Source organism: Manis pentadactyla, chromosome 6, assembly GCF_030020395.1.
Source record: "Manis pentadactyla isolate mManPen7 chromosome 6, mManPen7.hap1, whole genome shotgun sequence".
NCBI lineage: Eukaryota > Metazoa > Chordata > Mammalia > Pholidota > Manidae > Manis > Manis pentadactyla.
The window spans coordinates 21472965-21497575 of record NC_080024.1 but is presented as its reverse complement, the minus strand read 5'-3'; the positions used below and the strand labels follow the sequence as shown (position 1 = coordinate 21497575).

Here is a 24611-nt window from a genome sequence, read left to right as displayed (position 1 = left end):
CTGTTTGGGAGAGATCCAAGCACAAGAAAATAAATTGGATTGTAGAAATTTCCTCAGGATAAGCCGATTCAATGATGTTTCAGGCCAAATTAGAATTTGGCCCTAGAGTGTAGGGCCAAAAAAATCATCCTCAATAAGAGTGGCTTCTCTGTACGATGGACCATGTGAACACAGGGCCAGAAACAGACAAGGGCTTTGGAAATGGAGAGTTCTTGCCCCTGATGCTGTGAGAAGCAGTCCTGGGCCCTGGTCTGAGTGAACATGAGGTATCCCCTGGAACTTTGTGACAAGAAGGGAAATAGCTGGGTGTTCCCTCTCTATGCCCAGAGAGATGGTAATATTAAACTTCTTCAAGATGGTGGGATTGAGGCTGTTAGTAAATAATATGTTTTTGCAAGAACTAGATACAGGCAGGTTATGGGATCTAACTTCAAGACAAAATGTAATCTCTGAATATGCAAAACAGAAAAGAACTAGTTAAGGCAGAGGCCCACAAAACCGAGATCTTGAGGGAACAGATAATAAATAAGAGAGATCAGTAAAATTCATAGTAAGTTAATAGTGGTAAATGTCACTAAAGAACAAAAAGTAGGAAAGGAGACTACCGTCTGAGGTGAGATTGCACTTCAGACAGACCTCCTTGATGTGTCTTTCTGTAAAGGCTGAAGAAAGGGAGGGAAGTGGTCATTGGTTTTCTTGGGAAGAACATTCCTAGAAGAAAGATGAGCAAGTGCAAAGGCCTTTTGTAGTCTGAGCAGAGAGAAAGGGGAAGAGTAATAGGAGAAGAGAAAATCACAGTGGGTGGATTGAATAGAGCCTTATTTCATAGTTAGGATCTTAGCCTTTATGCTGGATGAGAAACCAGTGGAGAGTTTTCAGCAGAGGAGCAACACGGGCAGAATCCCTTAAGCTTCTGTATTGAAAAAGAACTGTAGAGGGACAAGGGCAGAAGCAGTTAGGAGGCTACTGGGATAATTCAGACCTAATGCTCAGATTTGTTACACTAACATGACTCTTTATTAAATGCATTATTGTGATGATCCAAAGACTCAATGAATTTTACTAGGAGCAGAAGATATATTATTTCTGCAACTTACCTTATGTGAGCTAATTATTTATCCACTGAATTTAGTTATGTCCTGCATCTTTCCAAAAAAGAAGTGAAGTAGATGGGGAATTTGCTTTTTCCCTGAGTGTACATGATAATATCATGAAATTTTATACGTATAATAAATCAGGCAAATTTAGATGGAAATAACCTATTGTTTCATGAAATAGAGCTTCTTTAAGAAAATAAATATTCCAAGTAAGATATCCAGTGGTAAAATGGGAAATAGGATCCATTTGCTTGCATTTTTCTTTGTGTTATAAACTCTGAGTAATTACCTATTAGGAAAAAGGAGTTTAGGGACTATGTCATATTCATAATTATGTTGATTCATTAACTCATTGATTCAACAGCTACTTATTGAGAGTCCCTATGTGCTAAGCATTAATCTAATCATCAGAGAGCAACAAATACAAAAAAAAAAACAAAAAACTCTACCCTCATATATGTTACATTCTTTTGGCAGAAAGAGGGAAACAATAAATAAAATAAGTGATATCTGATTTAATAAATGGTGATAGCTGCTATAGACAAAAATAATACTGTGAAGGGTAACAAGGAGAAGCAAAAAGTTGGGGTGATATAATGTTTTAAGTGGGATTGATAGAGATGCCCTCCATGATAAGGTGGAACTGGAGAAAAGGTCTTTAACTGAAGTCATGGTGCAAGCCATAGGAATATCCAGGGGGTACAGCATCCTAGTGCCAGGAAAGGTATGCATATGTCCTCAGGGGAGCATGCTTAGTACATTTGAGAAATATGGAGGGATGCTGGATTGAGTCTAGTACAGTGTTTGGAGCATGTGATCAACAGTGGAATGCATGAATGAATCTCCGAAATCCCATTAACACTTAGGCTAAATTCCAAATATACCACTGTTGCCAATAAGGCCGTGAGTGGTCTGGCCCCTCCTACTTCTCAGGTCTCCATTTCTGTATCTCCACTCTACCCCACCACCATCTATTCCATCTCTTGTCCCCCTGTCACACTGACCTTTCAGATTCTTGAGCAAGTTCATGCCCTTCTTAGGACATGTACCCTGTACTTTGTGCTCTTCTTTATCTAGAATATTGGATAAAAAAAGATAATGTCAAATGTAGCAGTCTGGAGATAGCTGAAAAAAATTAGATTTAATATCCTGAAAGTAACTGTTTCTAGATAAAAACCTAAGGTATACATAGAAACTTTGTACCTATACAAAGACAGTGCAAGAAAATATTTTAACTTAATTTAATTAGATTTTGGTTATATACATACATATTCCATGGTAACTAAGAACATTGTGATTGATTGTCCTTTTACAAGTTCAAATAGCCCTATTGAGCAGACACAGGCAGATGAGACTAAAATATGATGGTGTAACTAGATTCCATTCTACTATTTATGGAAATACGTGTAAGTACTTCCATGTAAAAATGGAATTACAGATCACAAAAAAAAAATCTTTGAAAAAAATCTTGTTTGAATAGTATGTAGTATTAAAAATGTGCCACTGTAAGAATTACCTCATTTGATCTTCAGAACAACACTTTATATGGAGCAGAATTTATCATCCATATTTCCAAATTAAGACAGTGAATTTCAGAAATACTAAATACAAATGTTAAGTGCAAGGTCACGTAGGTTGTCTGGCAGAACCAGAATGAGAAGCCAAGGAGTCTTCTCACTTCTGTTTTCCACTTCGTGCTTTGTGACACAAAAAGTGATGGGTCTTTCTGTTCTACCACTCTCTCATAAAGCATCATAGCACATTTCTTTAAAAACAAGTAATTAGCATCTGGAATCTGTAATATATTTAGTTTGGAAAACTGAAGTCATTTCTGCAGTTATCTGCTAACATCTGAAAAATATCAATAATTTGCATAAAGAACATACAAAATAAGAAATAAACAATTACAGTAAATATAAAATATTTTTTAAAATAATTGATACCGCTTACTGCTTATAAACTATAAACTGACTTGACTCAAATTTGATGTGACTTAGCTCTAGACTGTTCAGAAGTTACAAAAAAGGCATGTTAATATAATTTTTTTTAGTGGAAAAAATATAGTTCTCCAAACAAACAAAAGAATGAAAAAAATGACACTACTTTTATACTTCTCAAAATCTCATTAGTATCTGGCTTAACAGACAGTTATCTTGAAGGATCTTTTCTTTCTTTTTTTTTTTTGTCTTAGCAGAGATTTATTTATTTTGTTAATTTTTTCTAAGAAATACTTTGTTCTTTATTGCTCTTCCTTTGTATTGTCTTATAGCATTTTTTTCTAAACTTAAAAGTCTCATCCTTAGCAGAACAGTTTTGTTTTTGTTTTTGTTTTTTTTTCACTGCTAGAGATTACCCAAGGTTTATTTGGAATGAAACAGCACTGGAGACATTATTGTTACAGATGATTTGGGGATACAGCATACATCACCTATTTTATTTTAGGACATCTGTGAAGGTGAATTGCATAAATATAAAGAAGTAGAAATATATAGGAGCTTTTCTCTTTTGTAGTGCTCTGTTGGGGTGGATTTATATGCCCCATCATCTCGCCAATCTCAGAAAGGCAGAAGTGAAGACTATATAGCTGCTCATCCTGACTGGCCTACCTTCCCCGATAGCAGCCGAACACCTAGATAATCAGGCTTTACTTTCTCCAAACGGGAAGCGGCTCTGACATGCCATCTGTAACTGCATCCTGAAAAACGCACATTACAAACACAGATACTGTCGACGGTTTTGGCAATGGGATGGTTGGTTTTGCCCTGAGGCAAAACTGGAACTGTGATGCCAGACAGATAAGAGCGATGCATGTATATCAATGACGCTTGAGAGGCAAAGAGCTACCATGGAATGAAAAGAAAGCAACTATGTGTATGTAGTTTTGTGCATACACATAGCTCCAGGAGCGATGGGAACTAGCCTGGGTGCTGTGTGTCTATATAGAGAGAGGTGTGTTGGAAAAGAACATTGAAAACTTTTGCATCAGTTTAGTTTTAAACACAGTAAACTTGACTGGGAGAGAGAGCCAACATGTGCTCACACCTGTGCAGGGGAATAAGATAATCTCACACTATAGGGTAATTTATCACATCTTCTGCAGGGCAGCCATTCAATACCATACACTTGGTGCAGAGAAATCAAGGTTCTGGTCCGGAAAAAGCTACTTTAGAATTGATGGGTGGGGATCAAGTACAAGAGTCTCCACGGGTTGGACAAAGCACAAACAAACCTGTCATCAATAATGTGGGAACCAGGGAGGGCATTTTCCTTAATTTACTTTTTTCTCTGACATTTTTTTGCACACATGCTCCATTGATATATCTTCTCAAGCTTTGTCTGGCATCAGCCTGTAAATCATTAAGAGTGTAATAGCAAAAGTGAGGGCTTCAGGTTTTCATGAAGGTTTAAAAACGTAGAATACTTTGGCCCTTATCCAGGCGCTGGGTGAAGTTCTCTGGAAAGAGGCCTTTGTAGGTGGCAAGGTCTCTGTACTGAAGCCAGTCAGATTCTTTCACTCCCAGCCAGCCTGCATCCTGATCGGCTTCTGAATCTGAGGGGACCACCAGCACCACATCACCCCTTTGTAAGGTCAGTTCATCTGAGTTTGCTGCCTCAAAGTTGTGTAGTGTTTCCACCTTGTAGAGAAAGCCTCAGTTCTAATTACTCAAAAACATCCAATATTATTTCTTCTTCAATATGTAAGTTACTTAAAACTGTGTTTTAAAATTCACACATATATAGATTTAAAAATATGTAGTTTTGTTGCTCATTTATAACAATTAAATCATGAGAAAACATAACCTCTATGATAATTATATTAAATTTGTTAACACTTGCTTTGTAACTTACTATGTCTTTCTTTTACTGTGTTGTATACTTGAAACCAATATAAGATTGCATATCAACCATACTTCAATTAAAAAAAAATCTATATATAGGACTTTTTTATAAATGTCCCACATAAGTTTGAAAAAAATGTGTCACCGGTCATTTAGTGAAGAATTTTATACACAGCCATTAAGATTTGTAAATTTTATACATTATTTCATATCTTTATTTATATTTTGAATTTTGAATTAGAGGAATATATTGAGAGAGGTGTATAAATCTTTCACTTTGACAATAGATTGGCCATTTTTGTTTCTATGGTTCTAGTATTGTTACTTTCTATCAGTTAGTATGTATTTCATATTTTTATATAATTTAGTTCTTAAACCCACCTAGGAATGAAACACTTTATCATTACATAGGGACTCTCTTTATCGTAATAACACATTTTTTCCTTAAGGTCTTTTTTGTCTGATATTTATATATCTACCTCATCTTTATTTTCATTTCCTTTTTCCAGGTATCTTTTTTTCATCTCTTCTTACTTTCAACCTTTTTATGTCCTTAGACGTTTAGTGTGCCTCATGGAAACAACATGTACCTGAATTTGTTTTCATTCAAACTGAAGTGTCTTTGCCTTTTAACTTCCAGCTTGGTCCATTTGTAATACCATCTGTTGGTATTATGTTTGAATTTCTCCAACTCTCTTTTTGATTGTCTTCTGTTTGTACCATTTCTTCTATTGGGGTTTCTTTTTAGCCTACTTTCTTGCCTTATATTGGATATATGTTTATAATTTGAATAAATATTTATACTTATTAGTTTTTCTTACCCGTTTCTTTGTACTTGTGCTGGTCTAAAAGCTATATACTCTATTCCTGTTCTTATAAGTAGTTACCCCTGAGATCTTTCTTATGCAGAGTTAATAAAGTCTACAGCTTATCAGTGTAATACAGTCCCTTCTAAACAACACAGTACAATTGTTGCTGTTTTCTTATTGTATTTTTTAAGTATTACAGTTGATACTTGAACAACATGGGTTTATGATGAATTGCATGGGTTCCTTATATACAGATCTTTTTCAATAAATATATTGGAAAAAAATTTTTGAGATTGAACAATTTGTAAAAAACTCTTGTCTCTAACTTACTTTACTGTAAGAGTATAGTATAAATACATATACAAAATATTTCTTAATCAACTGTGTTATCAGTAAGACTTTCAGTCCACAGTAGCTTTTGGTAGTTAAGGTTTTGGGGAATCAGAGGTTATACATGGATTTTCAAATGCACGGGGTCAGTGTCTCTACTCCTTTCATTGTTCAATGATCAGCTGTATTTAGGTTCACATATATTTAGATACACTAACATATTTACCAAATTTTTTATCACTATTCCTTCATTTCAGATCTTTCCTGTAGGATCACTTTTTTTTCCTTTGAAATATATCCTTAGTAGTTCCTTAGGGGTAGACTGCTTTGTTTAGCTGAAGATATTTTTATTTGTCTAGGTTTGGAGAGTGATTTTTTAGAAATCTGCTGTAACATTGTTTTCTCTTAGCTCATTGAAGAAATTATAGATTTACCAACCTACTAGCTTTGTGATGTTGTTCAAGTGTTCTGTAGATAGTGATGCTGCCCGTCCTTAGGATGGCTGTGAGGATCAAATATGCATACTGTGATAGTAGGGTTTCTAGCACATACTAAGCATGGTATAAATAACCTTTCTTCTTTTTCCTCTTTAATTATTATTACCTGTGGTACTCTGCAGTTGACTAAAATTTATTTCAGTTAAGTTTATTTTTGTTTATACTGCTTCCCCCACTTGGTATACATTTTTCTTCCTGAATCTGTGGTTCTAAGTCTTATATTTTCTGGTTTCTGTAAATTCTCAACCTTTAATTCTTTGAGTATTACATGTATTTCTTTATACCATTCTCTTCTGAGATTTTTGATAAGCAAAATATATTTTTTCATTCTATCACTCTATTTCTTCTAGAAAAAAACTGACTTTTGCATGACCTGACTAGAGCACCTTTTATATTTTAGTTGACTATTCTTTCTCCCTCTCTTGCTCTTTCTCAGCCCTCTGAGATGTCATAATTTTCCTGTCAACCAAATGCAAAATTTTCCATATTGTAGATGATATCTTTTGAAGAGCAAAAATGTTTTCAAAGAAATTCAGAAATTCATAGTCTATATATTTTGGATTTGGTTGAGTTCACATACATGAGCAACAAACTCAGTATGCTAAAAACTTAAGAAAATATTGTTTATATTTACTATTGACTATCAGTTAATTGCACTTATAAAGATACTTCAAACTGCTTCAAAAAAGTTGTAATTATTCCTATTGTGATTTTTGTTCCTTGCTTACATAGCTTAAAGCAAGAGAGAAGCATGTAAAACTTACCTGAAAAGGTTTTTCAGCCACAGACAGAAATATTCTCCAATAATTCTTACCCTACAGCAAGACTTATGCCCATAAATACTACTTAACCCATTAGCAAGACTCATTTAAGAAACGGTGTTAAATTATTTTTTTATTTTTATGTTTGCTTGGATATTTTTAGACAAATGTATAATTTAGCCATTAATATTAAAAAGTAATATTTGAATGGCAAACCTCTGTACAAATAAACAATAGCTGCAAAGCAAAGAACAGTTATAGCATCTATCTATTAGTACTATAGTATCTATCTATTAGTACTATACCTAATAGTATCTATTAGGACTACCTGTCATAGAGTAATTTTTTCAACTCTATTAACTTGGAAAATGAAATAGACATCCTTTTATAACTTTCATGAGAACTTCTTGACTCTATAATCCACATTTTCTGTGGCACCATTAAGCTCTCCCTCTCCTATGTACATAAAAAATTAATACTCTTAGCATAAAAATAAGCAAAAAAAAAAACCAAGCAAAATACTTGTCTTGATCCTGTCATTTCCTCTCTTAGTTATACTGGGTATCTTTTTCATTTATAGCATATATTTATTCATTAATTATATATTTATTCATTCTGGAACCATTTATTGAGCACTTCAATTAGTCAGTCATAATGCTTGATGCTGTAGAAACAGAGAGGAAACAGTTCTCTATCAAAAACACAGGGAAGGAGGGCAAATAAGTGGTTCATTATATTCAATGAGAGAAAAGTTCCTAAGAGAACACTTAGGAGGAGCATTTAATACAGATGGATGCAGAGAAGATGATGGAATTAAAGTTTTCTTGAAGTTGATATTTTATCCAAAAACCTACATGTTTCTCTCATGTCATTGACATCCACTCATTTATTAAAGTAGCTTTTGTGCCCATCTCTTGAAAGCCACTGCTTTTTCTTTTTTAACATCTACCAATAACCTAAATGGAAAATCCAATTACTCATCCTCAACCACCGAGTACTTCACGGTCTTTCATCTCTCAAAATCTAGCTCAAAATCTGCTCCTTTCCTGATTCACTTTTTCCTTCATCATCTAAACTTAACTCCTGGAACATTAATCCAAACATAAGCAATGCTGACCTACTGTTTTGTATTATATTATATTTTTGAAATTGTCTGAACCCATGTCTAGATTTTCATCATTCTGAAGCTACATCACCCATTGAGCCCAATACATAACCCTGAACCCAACACATACTAAAAAAAAATTAATTTAGTAAATTAATCTAGAGGAACACAGCAGAATTAATCTGGAAAGTGTGCAGCAGCAGTTTTCTCTCATCAACTTAAATTGCTAAAAATATAAGTAAGTATTTAATTGTGTAGACTAAATATAGTAAGATTCAGGCTTTAGATATGCCATTAAGAGTAAAAATCACTAAGATACATACAAACATATACATTACTCATAGAATACAGCCATTAATAAAAATACATTAATTATAAATTGATTTTTTAACAAAGTGTCTTCTTGTGTTTTTGCAAATAGTGGCAACCAGTTGGCTACTTCAAGTGGTGACACTACAGTTAAATTATGGGACCTGTCCAAAGGCAATTGCATTTTAACCTTTGAAGGACACAAACACGCAGTGTGGTCCTGCACGTGGCACTCTTGTGGTGATTTTGTGGCATCTTCCTCACTGGACAGAACTAGTAAAATCTGGGATGTTAACAGGTAAGAAGTACTTTAAACGTTATTAACCCTCTACGTTGATAAATATACATGGTATCCACTGAGAAACCTTTTTAAAAAAACTGTTAGTTGATAAAATTATAGACAGCTACTTAGTCTCTGTGAAATCCATTTCTAACTCCATTAATCTTTTCATAATGAGCCCTTTCTAAATGTATCAAGATCAAACCTCTGTAATAAGATTAGAATTGTTTCATTGGAAAGCTCTTTAAGCAGGATAGGAAAAACACTTATTTTAAAAAGTTACATTTTTAGTTCTCCCTTCCAAAGGTTTGCTCTCTCTCTGTATTATCAAACAATTTAATAGACAAGAATATGACAGAAATAATTATGTGCTTTATGCTTAACTTTGATATAATATTTTCCCAAATTAAATATTTCTTGGCAATTCATAAATTATAAGAACTAATGCAATATGCAAAGCCTTATACAGTATCAGGTGGATGTAGAAATTTTTTGCTTTGATCTTAATTCAAGTCAGACAAACCTATTATGTTTACAGTGTCAAAATACCTGTCAGTGGTGTATTTTTGGATAATTATTACATCTTGTTAGGTATACAAATAGGATACAAAGAGCTAATATCAAATATCCTGGTTGCTCCAGCTAGCTAAGGGATTATAAATCATCACTCAGATTTCTGACCACTTTAACTATTGAAACAATACCCTAACTGCAAATATATAATTGATAATGACTCCTAAAAATTTAAGTAAACAGTTGTCACTGAGCCGTTATAATTTATTTTGTAAGAGAAAGATGGGCTCACTCCAAAGGTGGACACTATTGATTTTGCATCATGGGTAGAACAGGTACCGTGAGGAAAAGTTTCCCCTGGAATCATGGATAACATATTTGAAAAAGAAGGCAAGGTGCTTGCAAAAATTAGCAGGTTTTCTTGTAGGAGTCATTTGGAAGGAATGATCTTCCTATGCATAAGTTGATTCCTAAGGCCCTGTACCAGTTATTACGCTATTTTCTCTCAAAACCAACATCACCCTTCTTGGGCTGCTGGGACTGGAACTTTGAAAACTACATTTTTGCTTTGTAATCTGACTCCCTGCCAGGTTTTGGCAATTGGGGGTCCCTGTAGGAGAGTGGAGGAGGTCTGGAGGAGGAAGAAGGGACTTGCTTCTTGTCACTTTCCTATCGGCTTTTTCTGGATGTGCAGTTCCCATGAGCACCCCCCTAGCAGTGCTTCACTGCAGCAACAGCAGTTCACCCTCATCACAGCAGCTGAGTCCAGTTGGCAAATTTCCGAACCCTTGCAGAAAAGCCACAGATGCCATCATCAAAGACATTAACTCCAGCAAACAGGAGCCCCCTTCTCGGAGGTCTGTGTTCCCAGCCCCCGTTCTGCATGACTCTTGTTCCAACCTGAGGAACAATACTGGCAGACAAGTGACCTCTCCTTAGAAGGCTGAGTTCTAGCTCTGCAGGCAGCCCTCTTCAAGGTGCTAAGTTTCAAAGATTCTACTCTATTCCCTTTGTTCTTGTCTTGGGGGTGGTAGCTCTTATCTGCAGTAGCTTTCTCCATGTTACCTTAATGTTCTCTTTTTCCTTATTTAGTTACCTAGTTAACAACTCTATACATAGTAAACAATCCCATCTATTAAATACACACTGATAAAATGATAGGTGCAATTTCTGTCTCCTCTGACTGGACCTTGACACATACAGAGCATTAATGGATGAACACCATAATCTACCTAAATTTAAAGATACAGCTAAATAACGTTGAACATACTCTGTATGAGAAAATACGGCCCTGAATAATACATTTTACACTTTTTTCTACCTAAAATGGTGACAATTTAAGAAATCGTTTAAGTCTCAGATCCCGTTTGCTTATCTAGAATAATCAATCATATGTAGTCCTTAATTTTATTATGTTTCTATATTATGCAAACGGATTTCATAAATAGTTGTTATAATAAATTACTGTATTTTTGTAAACCACCTTATTGAGGTATGATTGACGTATAAAAGTTGCACATATTTAGTATATAGAACTTGATGGGTTTGGAGTAAGTATTCCTCCATCACCAGCTATGCTATAAACATGTCCATCACCTCCAAAAGTTCCTCCTACCTTCTTTTGTATTATTATTTTTTGTGATAAAAATACTTAACATTTAGCCTCTTAGTAGATTTTAAGTTTATAATACAGTATACTTACCTACAGATACTATGTTAAACTGTAGATCTCTAGGGCTTATTTATCTTATATACCTGAAATTTTAACACTAGTATCTAATTTTAATTACCACTTTTGACTTAGATGAGGATCCTAATAGAAGACCGTGTCTCATTTTACAATATATCTTCAGATGTCTTAATCACTCAGTGTTTAAACCAAACTATAGTTTAAAAACTGATTCCCAAGAGACTCAGCCTTACTTAGAATGATTTCAGACACTTTGATTTCATGACTTTTCTCCATGAGCCTGATATCCAAATACTATCTTTCCAATAGATATTGATATAACCTTTCCCGAGACTCCCCTACATTACATGTGCTAATCATAATGCCCCTTATTCCCATTCTCCCTCCCTTCCCACCTGCCCTCCCCAGTCCCTTTCCCTTTGGTAACTGTCAGTCCATTCTTGAGTTCTGTGAGTCTGCCGCTGTTTTGTTCCTTCAGATTTTGCTTTCTTGTTTATACTCCACAAACGAATGAAATCATTTGGTACTTGTCTTTCTCTGTCTGGCTTATTTCACTGAGCATAATACCCTCTAGCTCCATCCATGTTGTTGCAAATGATAAGATTTGTTTTCTTCATATGGCTGAATAATATTCCACTGTGTATATGTACGACATCTTCTTTATCCATTCATCTACTGATGGACACTTAGGTTGCTTCCATTTCTTGACTATTGTAAATAGTGCTGCAATAAATAAAGGGGTGCATATGTCTTTTTGAAACTGATATCCTACATTCTTAGGTAAATTCCTAGGAATGAAATTCCTGGGTCAAATGGTATTTCTATTTTGAGTTTTTTGAGGAACCTCCATACTGCTTTCCACAGAGGTTGAACTAATTTACATTCCCACCAGTAGTGTAGGAGGGTTCCCCTTTCTCCACAACCTCGCCAACATTTGCTGTTGTTTCTCTTTTGGATGTTGGCTATCCTAACTGGTGTGAAGTGATATCTCATTGTGGTTTTAATTTGCATTTCTCTGATGATTAGCAATGTGGAGCATCTTTTCATGTGCCTGTTGTCCTTCTGAATTTCTTCTTTGGAGAAGGGTCTGTTCATATCCTCCGCCCATTTTTTAATAGGATTATTTGCTTTTTGGGTATTGAGGCGTGTGAGTTCTTTATATATTTTGGATGTTAGCCCCTTGTCAGATATGTCATTTACAAATATATTCTCCCATACTGTAGGATGTCTTTTTGTTCTGCTGATGTTGTCCATTGTTGTAAAGAAGATTTTTAGCATGATGTAGTCCCATTTGTTCATTTTTGCTTTTGTTTCCCTTGCCAAAGGAGATGTGTTCAGGAAAAAGTTGCTCGTGTTTATATTCAAGAGAGCTTTGCCTATGTTTTCTTCTACAAGTTTATGGTTTCATGACTTACATTCAGGTCTTTGATTTGAGTTTACTTTTATATATGGGGTTAAACAATAATCCAGTTTCATTCTCTTGCATGCAACTGTCCAGTTTAGTTTTGCCAACACCATTTGTTGAAGAGGCTGTCATTTCCCCATTGTATATCCATGGCTCCTTTATCATATATTAATTGACCATATATGCTTGGGTTTATGTCTGGGCTCCCTAGTCTGTTCCATTGGTCTATGGGTCTGTTCTTGTGGAAGTACCAAATTGTCTTGATAACTGTGGCTTTGTAGTAGAATTTGGAATCAGGGAGCATAATCCCCCTTTTGCTTGATTCTTTCTTCTCAGGATTTCTTTAACTATTCTGGGTCTTTGGTGGTTCCATATGAATTTTAGAACTATTTGCTCTAGTTTATTGAAGAATGCTGTTGGTATTTTGATAGGGATTGCATTGAATTTGTAGATTGCTTCTTTAGGCAGGATGGCCATTTTGACAATATTAATTCTTCCTATCCATGAGCATGGGATGTGTTTCCCTTTATTGGTATTCTCCTTTAACTTCTCTCATGAGTGTCTTGTAGTTTTCAGAGTATAGGTCTTTCACTTCCTTGGTTAAGTTTATTCCTAGGTATTTTATTCTTTTTGATGTAATTCTGAATGGAATGGCTTTCCTGATTTCTCTTTCTGCTAGTTCATCATTGGTGTATAGGAATGCAACAGATTTCTGTGTATTTTGTTTCCCTCAACTTTGCTGAATTCAGATATTAAATCTAGTAGTTTTGGAGTGGATTCTTTAGGGTTTTTTATGTACAATATCATGTCACCTGCAAACAGGGACAGTTTGACTTGCCAACCTGGATGCCTTTTATTTCTTTGTGTTGTCTAATTGCCATGGCTAGGACCTCTAGAACTATGTAGAATAAAAGTGGGGAGAGTTGGCATCCTTGTCTTCTTCCTGATCTTAAAGGAAAAGCTTTCAGCTTCTTGCTGTCAAGTATGATGTTGGCTGTGGGTTTGTCATATATGGCCTTTATTATGTTGAGGTACTTGCCCTCTATACCCATTTTATTGAGAGTTTTTATCATGAATGGATGTTGAATTTTGTCAGATGCTTTTTCAGCATCTATGGAGATGATTGTGTGGTTTTTGTCCTTTTTTTTCATTTGGTGGATGAAGTTGATGAATTTTTGAATGTTGTACCAACCTTGCATCCCTGAAATTAATCCTACTTGATCATGATGGATTATTTTTTTAATATATTTTTTAATTCAGTTTGTTAATGTTTTGTTGAGTATTTTTGCATCTATGTTCATCAGGGATATTGGTCTGTAATTTTCTTTTTTGTGGTGTCATTCCCTGATTTTGGTACTGGAGTGATGCTTGCCTCGTAAAATGAGTTTGGGGGTATTCCCTCATCTTCTATTTTTTGGAAAACTTTAAAGGATGGGTATTAAGTCTTCACTAAATGTTTGATAAAATTCAGCAGTGAAACCATCTTGTCCAGGGGTTTGTTCTTAGGTAGTTTTTAAATTACCAATTCAATTTCCTTCCTGATAATTGGTCTATTCAGATTTTCTTTTTCTTCCTGGGTCAGCCTTGGAAAGTTGTATTTTTCTATAAAGTTGTCCATTTCTTCCAGGTTTTTCAGTTTGTTATATAATTTTTCATAGTATTATCTCCTAATTCTTTGTATTTTTGTGGTGTCTGTAGTGATTTTTCCTTTCTCATTTCTGATTCTGTTTATGTGTCTTAATCATTCTATTTTATCATACATGAATTCATAAAGTGATTAAAATGGGATAGGAAAATCAGAAGAGATCCCAGTCAACTATAAAAAATATAAGCATTCATGTAATGACTTAACAGTGTTATGCTGTGTTTTAAACATTAGAAAAATTCAAGACTCCAATACTGCCATCAGTAAGATTATAAGTGATTGTGTTTGCAGTGGTGAGGAGGGTAGAAAGCTTGTCCTTATTTGGGTGGTCACCAGAACTCAAGACACCTTGAATGCAGTGAAGCAGATCGTGCATCATGCAGAGATCAGATACTGTGAGATACAGTCAGTATGAGTAGGACTTTATGTTTTCCCTTTTTGGTGGGGGAGCGGAAGGGAGTTCAGTGAATATATGTGGAAGGGAAGATATTTGCAGAGATATTTGGTTGGTAAAAGGCCAAACCATGACAGTGACTGCTAGCTGTTCACCAGAATCCACTATCCTTCCATATCAGTTGGGTACCTGTCTGTCTATCTGAATGGTATTTTTCATTGTCCCTTTTAGTTAAGTGTGGTTATGTTACTCAGTTCTCTGTAAGAGAATATTAGTTGAAGTGATATGTGCCATTTTGAACTGTTTGAAGTAAAGCTACCCCCATTTCTACCTCCAGTTAGCTTGCAACATTTTCTGGATACTTCAACAATAGGAAAATAAACTTCTATTTTGTTTGAGACATTATTCTTCAGTCTATTTATTACAGCACATTGGCTTGCCCAGCCCAACATAGAAATCCTGTAAATATTTTTTCAGGTGATATGTTTTCTTTCCTGCCATATTAATGACACCACTAAGGCAAGCCCTGTAATGTTCCTAACATGATTTGGATGGGGTAGTAATAGAAATTCTGTGCTGATAATAAATGGCTATTCAACTCCTTCTACTTTTTTTCCCTTGTTCCTTCCCACTTCCATTTTTTAATGTTTGTGCCAATGCTGTTGGAGCCTACACACTCCTACTTGTCAGTAGAAATGTCTGTAAGTTGAATAATTGGCTTGCATGGAAGTTAATGCCTATAATAGTAGCTATAAATTATAAGAAAATATGCAACTATGGTATATTAGTGTCCCTATTAATGTAAAGCTGATTCAATAGTAATGATTTCATTTAAACAGTTAAAAAATCACTAATAATCTCAATTTCATAGGCAATATTTACTGACGAGTATCAGTTTTGCTGATTGCAGTCATGAGGATTGAATAGAAATAGTACCTTCAGTGTGGCTGACCTTACAGTTTTTTTTTCAAAATGTTATTTGTAGATCCAACAATATTGAGCACTTACTCTATTATGTGCATTGTTCTAGTCAGTAAGCTTTGTATAGTAGTGAACAAAGTAGACAAAACCTCTTGTTCTCATGACGATAGAATAGAATAGACATTCTATGAGAGGCAGAAAATAAACTAAATTTAAAAAATAGGTGCAGTATTATTTAGAGGTGTTAAGTTTGATAATGAAAAATAAAATATGAGAGATGGAAAGAAATGGTAGGCGATGGAAAGAAATGGTAGGCAATGTAAAGAACTGCAATTTTAAGCAGATGGTAAAGGAAATTCTCATTATAAAGGTGGTATTTGGGTAATCTGAAGTAGGTGAGGGAACAAGCTAGGGAACTATCTGGGAGTAGTCTATGCCAAGCTCTTCTAAGTCGTGAGCTCCCCTGTGGTGGTAGCAGGACTCATGTGACTAAGGAATGATAAGGAGGCCAGTGTGACTGAAGCAGCATGAGCAGAGAGGTGACTCGTAGAGGTAAAGCAATTATATACAGGGTACGCACATAGCACCGGGGGCCTCGAAGCCCATTGGAATGACGGACTCTAGTTCTCAGTAAGATGGGAAACCACAATGAGATGGCAAACCTCTGGAGGATTTTGAACAGAAGAGTACCATAATTTGCATGACTCTAGTTAGTAAGTTCCTTTTGAGGTTTTATAGTTTTTTTAGTGTTTTTTTTTTGCATTTTCTTTGAGATTCGACTGTGATAGGGAAAGGGTAGAGGGACAAGGATAAAGCAGAGAGACTGGATGATCCAGGCCAAAAACAGTGATGGTTTGAGCCATGATAGAAACAGTGAAGGTCGTAAGACTTTTTGTATTCTGGATAGATTTGGAAGATAAAGCTAATAGCAATTGCTGAGGCATTGTGAGAAAAATCACCTGATACAATTTGAGATACCTGAAAAACCAAAGATTCATTCATTCTCTTTATACTGCAACACTAATGTGAACTTTATAAAAGACTTTTCCAACAAGATGCCATCAAGTGGCATTCCAGGAAAAGTTGTAGAATGAGGAATGCCTTCTCATTGTTCATCTAATAGGTGATCATCATTGAAGGGACTTGACTATTCCCTCCTGCTCACTAGCTATGCTTCCGTCTTAATTTAATAATTCATTTGCCAGTCATAATCCCTGGGATAGATAATATAAGAGAAACATAAGGCTGCAGATAAAGGGAACAGTTAAAATTAAGGAATAAGAAATGTGAAATATTAAGATTTTCTTATGGTGAGTTATCTTCTTTTACTAATAATACTATTAATTTCTTTTGGGCAAATAATGCACCAAGGTAGACTCTAAAATGGCAGAAATGTAATTTTTTATTGTAAGATCAGTGGTAATGAGATAATACCAAATAAGTTATAAAAATGAAGTTTAGTATTTATAATATAAAATATTTCATGAATAATATGTTTCATGTTCTTTATGATTCATTTGCAAAGCTGGATATAGTAGAGATGGAGGACATATTATCCAATATTAATGGATTTAAAATATAATAATAAAAGATGTATTAAGACTCAAGGACAAGGATTAATGGTATATTAATACCTGCCTTTTATTGTAAAGACTCCCCAGTTTGCCTACTTAAAAAGGCACCCCAGGCACTTATTAATAGACTGATAAAGCAATACTTGAATCATAATTACATTACATTAGAAGAAATGATAACATACTTAAATTGACCTCTTGTGATCAATTTATCCTGTTCCTCAGATAATAAATCAGTTATTACATCTTGGATTTTCATTTATATTCAGATGAGTAGTTCCCCTTTGAAATACAGGCTCTAAATTATGTCAGAGTATCATTGAACATAAATATATAGATAAGCACAAAAAAATTTAAAAAAAGAAAATGGTATATATTTTTTTCACTGTCATCTTTCCCCAAAAACAGTACATATATAGGCACTACTCCAGAAATACCTATTTCTTGAAGAAATTATACTAAACCTAAAGTTCAGATTTCATTTAGCAAGTTACACCATGATTAAAAAATTAAACTCTCTCACAACCAATGTGCTTTGTGTGTGTGCATGACGAATGCCTCTAGCAGCAGTGTCTATTGCCGTACATTTGATGTGAACACCCTTTTACATCAATGCACATGGATTAATCAATAAGAGAGAAAGATGTCATTAAGATGTTAAAATGTACCCCTATACATTTATTAAACAAATACTATTTCATGTAGAAGAGCTTTATATGAATTTCTTTTGTATCTAATAATTCTAACAGTTATTTTCTTTAATCTGTATCTGATTTATGCTAAATAAAGTATACTTTGTTATCACACAGAATAGCTGTACATGAGAAATTCTTTGAAAGAATATATATAAAGCTAAAGATATTCCAATAAGAGTTAATATGTGTATGTTATAACATGACATTTTATTATTCTTTTACCATCAAAGCAAGCAATTTTAGATAGTTTTAGAAAATGCTATACCATCATTCCTCCCCCACCAAAAAGAGTGTGGTCAGTAGTGAGTCTTACTCTTCCTCCTTAGGCTAATGACTAAAAGAGTTTGTGATATAATGAGTCATAAGAAATACATATTTGGTTATTCAAATGACCAAGTATATATTTTCCAAGTATATTTGGTCTTAATCCATAGTTCCTAATGGCATTGCAGAGTCTTCAAGGTGAAATGGGTGTCTTATCCTACTAATGAGAGACTTTTGGACTCACCCAAGGGTAGCGGCTAGAGGTTGAATCAGCCAACAGCCAACAATTTAGTTAATCATGACTATGCAATGAAGCCCTCACAGAAACCCCTGAGAAGAGCTTAGCGCTCTCTTCTCTCTTGGATACTGCCTTTCTGTCAGAGGGAGAGCTTCTATGCTTGGGGAATCAGAATGCTCCCGCGTGCCTCTGAGACAGGCTCCAGGCACCACAAGGACAGAAGCTCCTTTATATGGGGCCTTGCCTATGCATCTCTTCATCTGGCTGTTAACTTGTATCTTTTATGATATCCTTTATTAAACAGGTAAATATACTGTTTTCCTGAGTTCTGTGAGCCTCTTTAGCACATTAATCAAACCTCAGGGGGAGCTAGTGGGCACCTCCAATCTATAGCCAGTAGGTCAAAAGCATAAGTAACTGCCTGGGCTTGCAACTGGTGTCTGAGTAGGGGGTGGAGGGCAGTCTTGTAGGACAAAGCCCTTAACTTGGGAAATCCTAATCTGGGGCAGATAGCATCAGAAATGAGTTGAGTTCTTGGACACTTGCTGGTGTTTGAGGTGTTGTGTGTGTGTGAGAAGACTCCACCTTGCCTACTATAACTCCGGGGGGAAAAATCACAGGGAAAAATACATTTGAAACCAAAATCTGTCAAAGGGAGAAATAAAGTGGGAGAAACCCATTTATTTCTTACAAGCAGTCCACTTCCGCTCTCCCGCCAGAGGTGCCAGTAGCTGAACAGGTAGGGAGTTCAGAGCGATCATCACACGGCAGCTGCAGCCAGGGGGTATATCCAGGCCACAGGGACTGTAGAAGAAAATAACTTCAAGGGCGATAAGATACATGTTTTAATGACACCAGCACAGGCAAATCTTATCTATCAGGTAGGATGCATGCAAGAGAGTGGTCCTGTGATAGGACAGTGGCAGGAATGGGATCTCATCCTGGTCTACTATACCATGCCAGGCTTTCACTCCCCTCCCTGTGGGAGTTACAGATGGGTCAATATATAGGGCTGCAGGAGGTACATGCACTGGCCATAAAGATAAAACAAAACTTCACTGTACCTCCCAGATGTTTTGGGTACACTACCGTGATCTATGGAGGCCACTCTGCTGTTACTCCAGGAATACACAGGAGGCCAGCTTCCAGGCCTTTACCCAAAGGTGCCAGAAAAACCAGCCATCACTGGTCCATGTGTCAAAATGTCCAGGGCCACATCCACTCAGTGTCTCTAGGGTTTAATGCAGTTGGGGTTGGCAGCAGGATGTTGCTCTGCTGCCAGTGACCAACCATCCAGTTAGCATTGTACCATGTCAATAGCCACAGGGTCAAGCCCCAATAGGTGGCCCAGCTGTTAGTGCAGACAACTATAGGGGAGGGCTCCTGGGTGATCACAAGCCATACTGCCCACAACTCAGCCAGTTGGCTGCTCTTCCCCTCTCCATCCTCCATCCATATTGTCTCAGTCTTAGGATGTAAAGCCACAGCCCTTCACTTAGGAGGCTGCCCGTGACTGGTGACATCTGTACACAAAACATCTTCAGGTATAGGGGCTTTTTCCTCCTGATAAGGACTCTTGGCTACCAGTGGCTCAAAAGCAAGTTCTTCCTGCTTTCCACTGGTATATGTAACTGACCACAATAAGTGTTGGAGTTCTCCATTTAAGGGGCTAGTAGAGAGGGCGCTGCACTGCTATAAATATGCACCCCATTAGGCCAGGGTAGGCATCTGTGCCATGCCACTCTGCGGCCTTTGAGTGTAGCCTCACACCCACCCTGTGATGGGATAGGTGGTTATTACCTTGCTGAGAGCTGTTCTGGTGATGGGATCTGTAGCCAGCACAGCATGGTACACAGCAGCCAGTTGCTTCTTTATTAAGGTTTACCAGACCTCTGCTCCTTTCCATAGTTCTGACCAGAATCAAAAAGGTTGGCATGTCTGTTCTGGCCTCTGCCAAAACCCCATCTATACCCATCTTTGGTTACATGAACATATAGCTCACAGGGCCTTGATGAGTCCATTACACTCAAGGCCTGTATGGCCTAGACTGCAGCAGTCAAAGCAGCTGCACATGTTTCATCCCAGTCCCACATGATGCCCTTTGGTACCAACTGGTATAAGAGCTTCAAAATTTGTGCCGACTGTGGGATAAACACTCTCCAGTAGCCCAAAACTCAAAAACTCTTGTAATACTACCACAATGGTAGGGGTAGGGAAAGCCTAGACCTTGTCTATGACTGCTTCAGGAATAACTTTAGTTTTACCCAACCAGACAACCCCAAGAATTTTACAGATAAATCAGTTCCCTGAAACTTGGTGCAGTTCACAGCCCATTCTTTTTCCTGTAGGTGTTGAAGAAGTCTAGGAACTGCCCCTTCTAAATCTTCAAGAGAATCAGACATGAGCATGATATCATCCATGTAGTGATACAGCCATACCATTTGTGGTTTCTTCCATGTGGCCAAGTCCTGGACTACAAGTCTGTGACAAATGATGGGACTGTGGAGGTGTCCCTGTGGAAGGACAGTGAATGTCCACTGCTGTCCTTCCCACGTGAAGGCATGCTGTTCCTGAGTTAGCTGTGCTGTGTCAATAAAGAAGAAAATATTAGCAAGGTCCACAACACAATGATAGGTCCCTAGTTCATGACTGTGTCCATAAGTGCTGCCATAGAGGGGACAGCAGCATGCAAAGGGGGTGTGACTTTATTCAATTCCCCGTAGTCCATGGTCATATGCCAGGAGCCCTCTGGCTTTTCACTGGCCACACTGGAGAATTAAAAGGACTATGAGGGGGCTTTGTGATGCCCACCTTCTCCAACTCCTGCAGAGTTTCTCCAATTTCCTTCTGGTCTCCAGACAATTTATACTGCTTAGTATTTGTCACTCACCAAGGTACAGGCAGAGCTACAGGTGGGTGCTGAGAATGTCCCCTCAGAACTTCCTTTACCACACATACCCTCAGTCTGAACTCATCTGCAGTGGTCTTTAAACACAGGCCCTGTGGAATATCTACCCCTACAATATACTCAGGAGGGTAGAAATGTACACAGCATACTCCTTTGGTGGTACCTTATCCCTAATGTGATTTGGGCTTTCTTCACGCTAATTGCCTTACCCCTCATAGCCATCTATCACAGCAGGGGTCCCAGAAAAATGCTCAGGGTTGCCATAAATCAGAGAACATTCAGCTCCTGTGTCCACCAGCACCAGAACAGGGGACCAATGAATTGCTAATTCTACACGTGGCCTCTCGTCCCCACCACATCACCTGAGGTAGGGACCTTGACCCCCTGTTGGTAGAACCACATGCCCAATCATCATCCTGTGGGGGCGAGGGGCCAGGCGGAGCCTGAATACTGTCCCCCAGGAAGTCTTGCAGGGACACAAGTCAGATATAGGGCTTTGCCTCCAGCTTCCTGTCCTGGACCTCAGCAGCTGGAACTGCTGCTCTGGCTTTAATTGGTGTCACAGTTCTAACGAGATCCTGTTGGGCTGCCCATCAAGTTTTTCTTTTACTGCACCAGCCTTTATCAAATCAACCCACATCTGGATCCTCGAGACCTTCATGGGGCCCTTTGCACCTCTCCTTTCAGTTGTAACCCATACTTCCTTCTTTGCTTTTATTGTTTCAACCTGCCCCAGATCTGCTAAAGTATAAGTAGCCTCACTTATGGGTTGTTCTATATGTGGGGCAAGAATAGACACTAGGGACCCATAGAAAGATAAGGAAGCTGTATAGAGCACCAGATTTCTCATTCCTATGGTCAACAACTCTCCATCAGGGCCTTGCGGTCCATATTATAGATGATATTTTTCATGCCCAATTCCCCTAACACCTGCTGGAGCTCTGCATATGTTTTCCAGCTAGTGGGTAAATATGGTAAATCACCCTGGTTAGGCCAAAGTGTTGATGGCTTCTGTCAGCCAGTCCAGAAACACCTGATTCCCTGATGTGTGATGGGCACTTTGCAACCACTGCCAGAGGTAAGGTTGACTGGTCACGGAAGCCAGTCTACCCATTTCAGAGCCTGACATAAGAATGTTTTCCATCCCCATATCCCAGAGATGCAAAAGCCATGTAAGCAGAGGTTCTGATGGTTTCTGCCGTTACCAGATGCTCATGTCCACCAGCTCATCCTGGGTACAGGAGTGGAGCAAGGAGTGTTCCACAACCTGGTGAGGGGGTGGCTCCTCCCCTGAGGAGTCCACAATTGTTGTGTTTTTATTTTGTTAATTACAACTGGGCATTCCTTTAACACAGGAGAGGCTGGTGCCTCGGGTAGTGGCCTTGGCAACAGATCAGCCCTTGGTGCCACCCTGTCATTCTCTTGCAACATATCCTCTACCATATCCAGGGCTGAGGGCACCGCTCTTTCCTCCCTGCACCCCATGACCTCCTGCAACGTGACTTCTCCTGCTTCCTCCCCCTTGGCTGCTGCTAAGGAATCTTCCAGGAGTATGACCCATCTTCTCAATAACTGTCCCTCTTCCTTAAGGATATACCATAAGTAATTGCGCAACTCCTCCAAGCAATGCTGAAGTGTGTCTCTCTCCTGCCGAAATCTCTCTCCTCTATAAGCCTCTGTCTCTCTCTCTCTTCCCTTCATAACACTTTCTACTATCTCAAGGAAAAGACATCCTACAATTCCAGCTGCTACATGGCCACTCAGGGCCTCTAAGCAGTCTTCTATCTCATGGAGGACTAATCCCACATCTTCTGGTGTCTCCACCCTTCCCTAATTCTGGGGAAGGTCCCACCCTTCTAGGATGGGGTTTACCCTAGACCAATTCCCTACTAGGTGCTCCCCAACTGGAAGTCACACAAATAGGGGGCTTCCAGGTGAAGCTGCACCATCTACTGATGCAGCCACTAGGGCCTCCCCACCATCCCTAGAGGCTGCCCTCCCAAGAGTTAAACCCATGTAGACAGATTTCAGGTTCAGAGGTCTTGCCAACTACTGCAAGATGTAACTCCAGGGGAGAAATCCCAGGACAAAATACCTTGAAACCAAAATCAGTCAAAGGGAGAAATAAAGTGGGAGAAACCCATTTATTTCTTACAAACATCCTACTTCTGTTCTCCTGTGTCTCTCATGACCCATCTGCAGAAGAAGAGGCCCCCACCCAACCTCTGGCATCCAGATAAGCCCTCACCTGCCCTTGTAATTACGTACTCATAGGGAGATGGACTACTCTCTGCCTCTTGGAAACATCTAGTGTATGGAGATGCAGTAAAGCCAGGCAAGAGATTCTGGAAATATTGCACTTTTACCCACACCTACCCACATACATTGGAATTGGGTCTGGAAACTTGAAAGTAGTTATGCTCATCCATTGCATGGTTTAATGTAAGTCTTCATTAAAACATGATAAACTAAAATGGTAAATAGCCATTATACACATAAAAAACTAAAATCACATGTATTTTTATATTTAAGGTTGATCATATATATATGTGTGTCTGTGTGTAGGTGTGTCTACCCACATGTTGATGTATATACATATATTGGTATCAATGTGGTGATTTTAAATGGCTCAAAAGTAATTCAGTTACATAAACAATTGACAATCAGATATTTTAAATATCATCATATCAAAACAGTATTTTATTTATTTATTTACTTATGCTTTATACATGACTCTGAAACCCAAGGTTTTCCAAAACCATTTATCTGGGATAGCAAAAACTAAGTATTATCATGATTCTAAAACACTATTTTGGTATTACTGAAATGGTTTCCATTTAAATAAAACTCTAAGAGTTGATTCAGTTATTATTGAAATGGATTGAATGTCCAGGTACATCAAATCAAATAAGTAGACTGGTTGATATAAAAATAGCAAACAAAAAAATTAGATGGAATTGAACTACTTTCTTATATAAAACCATGTTGTTAGATGGGAAATACTTCTGTTTAGATAACAAATGTGAATTTGTTTTCTTAAATAAAACACTAAGGTATACAATTGCCTTAGAAATTTAGAATAGTTTAACATGTGACCTGGGTAGAAAATGAACCAGGCCATCTTCACTCAAGGAACATGGAATAGTTACCTTCTGGACTGGCCTTGGGGTTCTTCACAACCTAGAATGGATCTTGCCAGAATCAGCACCTCTACCAGGATTTCACCTTGCAAAAGAGTCATTCCTTCTGAGTTAATTTCTTGAATTTTTTACTAGATTTGACCATGGAATATTAAAAAACAGTTTATTCATTCAATATTTATCAATTATGCACCAAT

At 37.4% G+C, this 24611-nt stretch overlaps 1 protein-coding gene across 5 annotated transcripts in view; it reads left to right on the top strand.

Annotated features, from left to right (window-relative positions):
- Nucleotides 1-24611, top strand: part of SPAG16 (sperm associated antigen 16) — a 974490-nt gene that overhangs the window by 545865 nt on the left and 404014 nt on the right. For all 5 annotated transcript variants that reach the window (XM_057503578.1, XM_057503577.1, XM_057503581.1 and 2 more), the window contains one exon: nucleotides 8860-9045. In XM_057503578.1, coding sequence (XP_057359561.1) covers nucleotides 8860-9045 — 186 coding nt within the window. The remainder of the gene's footprint in view (nucleotides 1-8859; nucleotides 9046-24611) is intronic.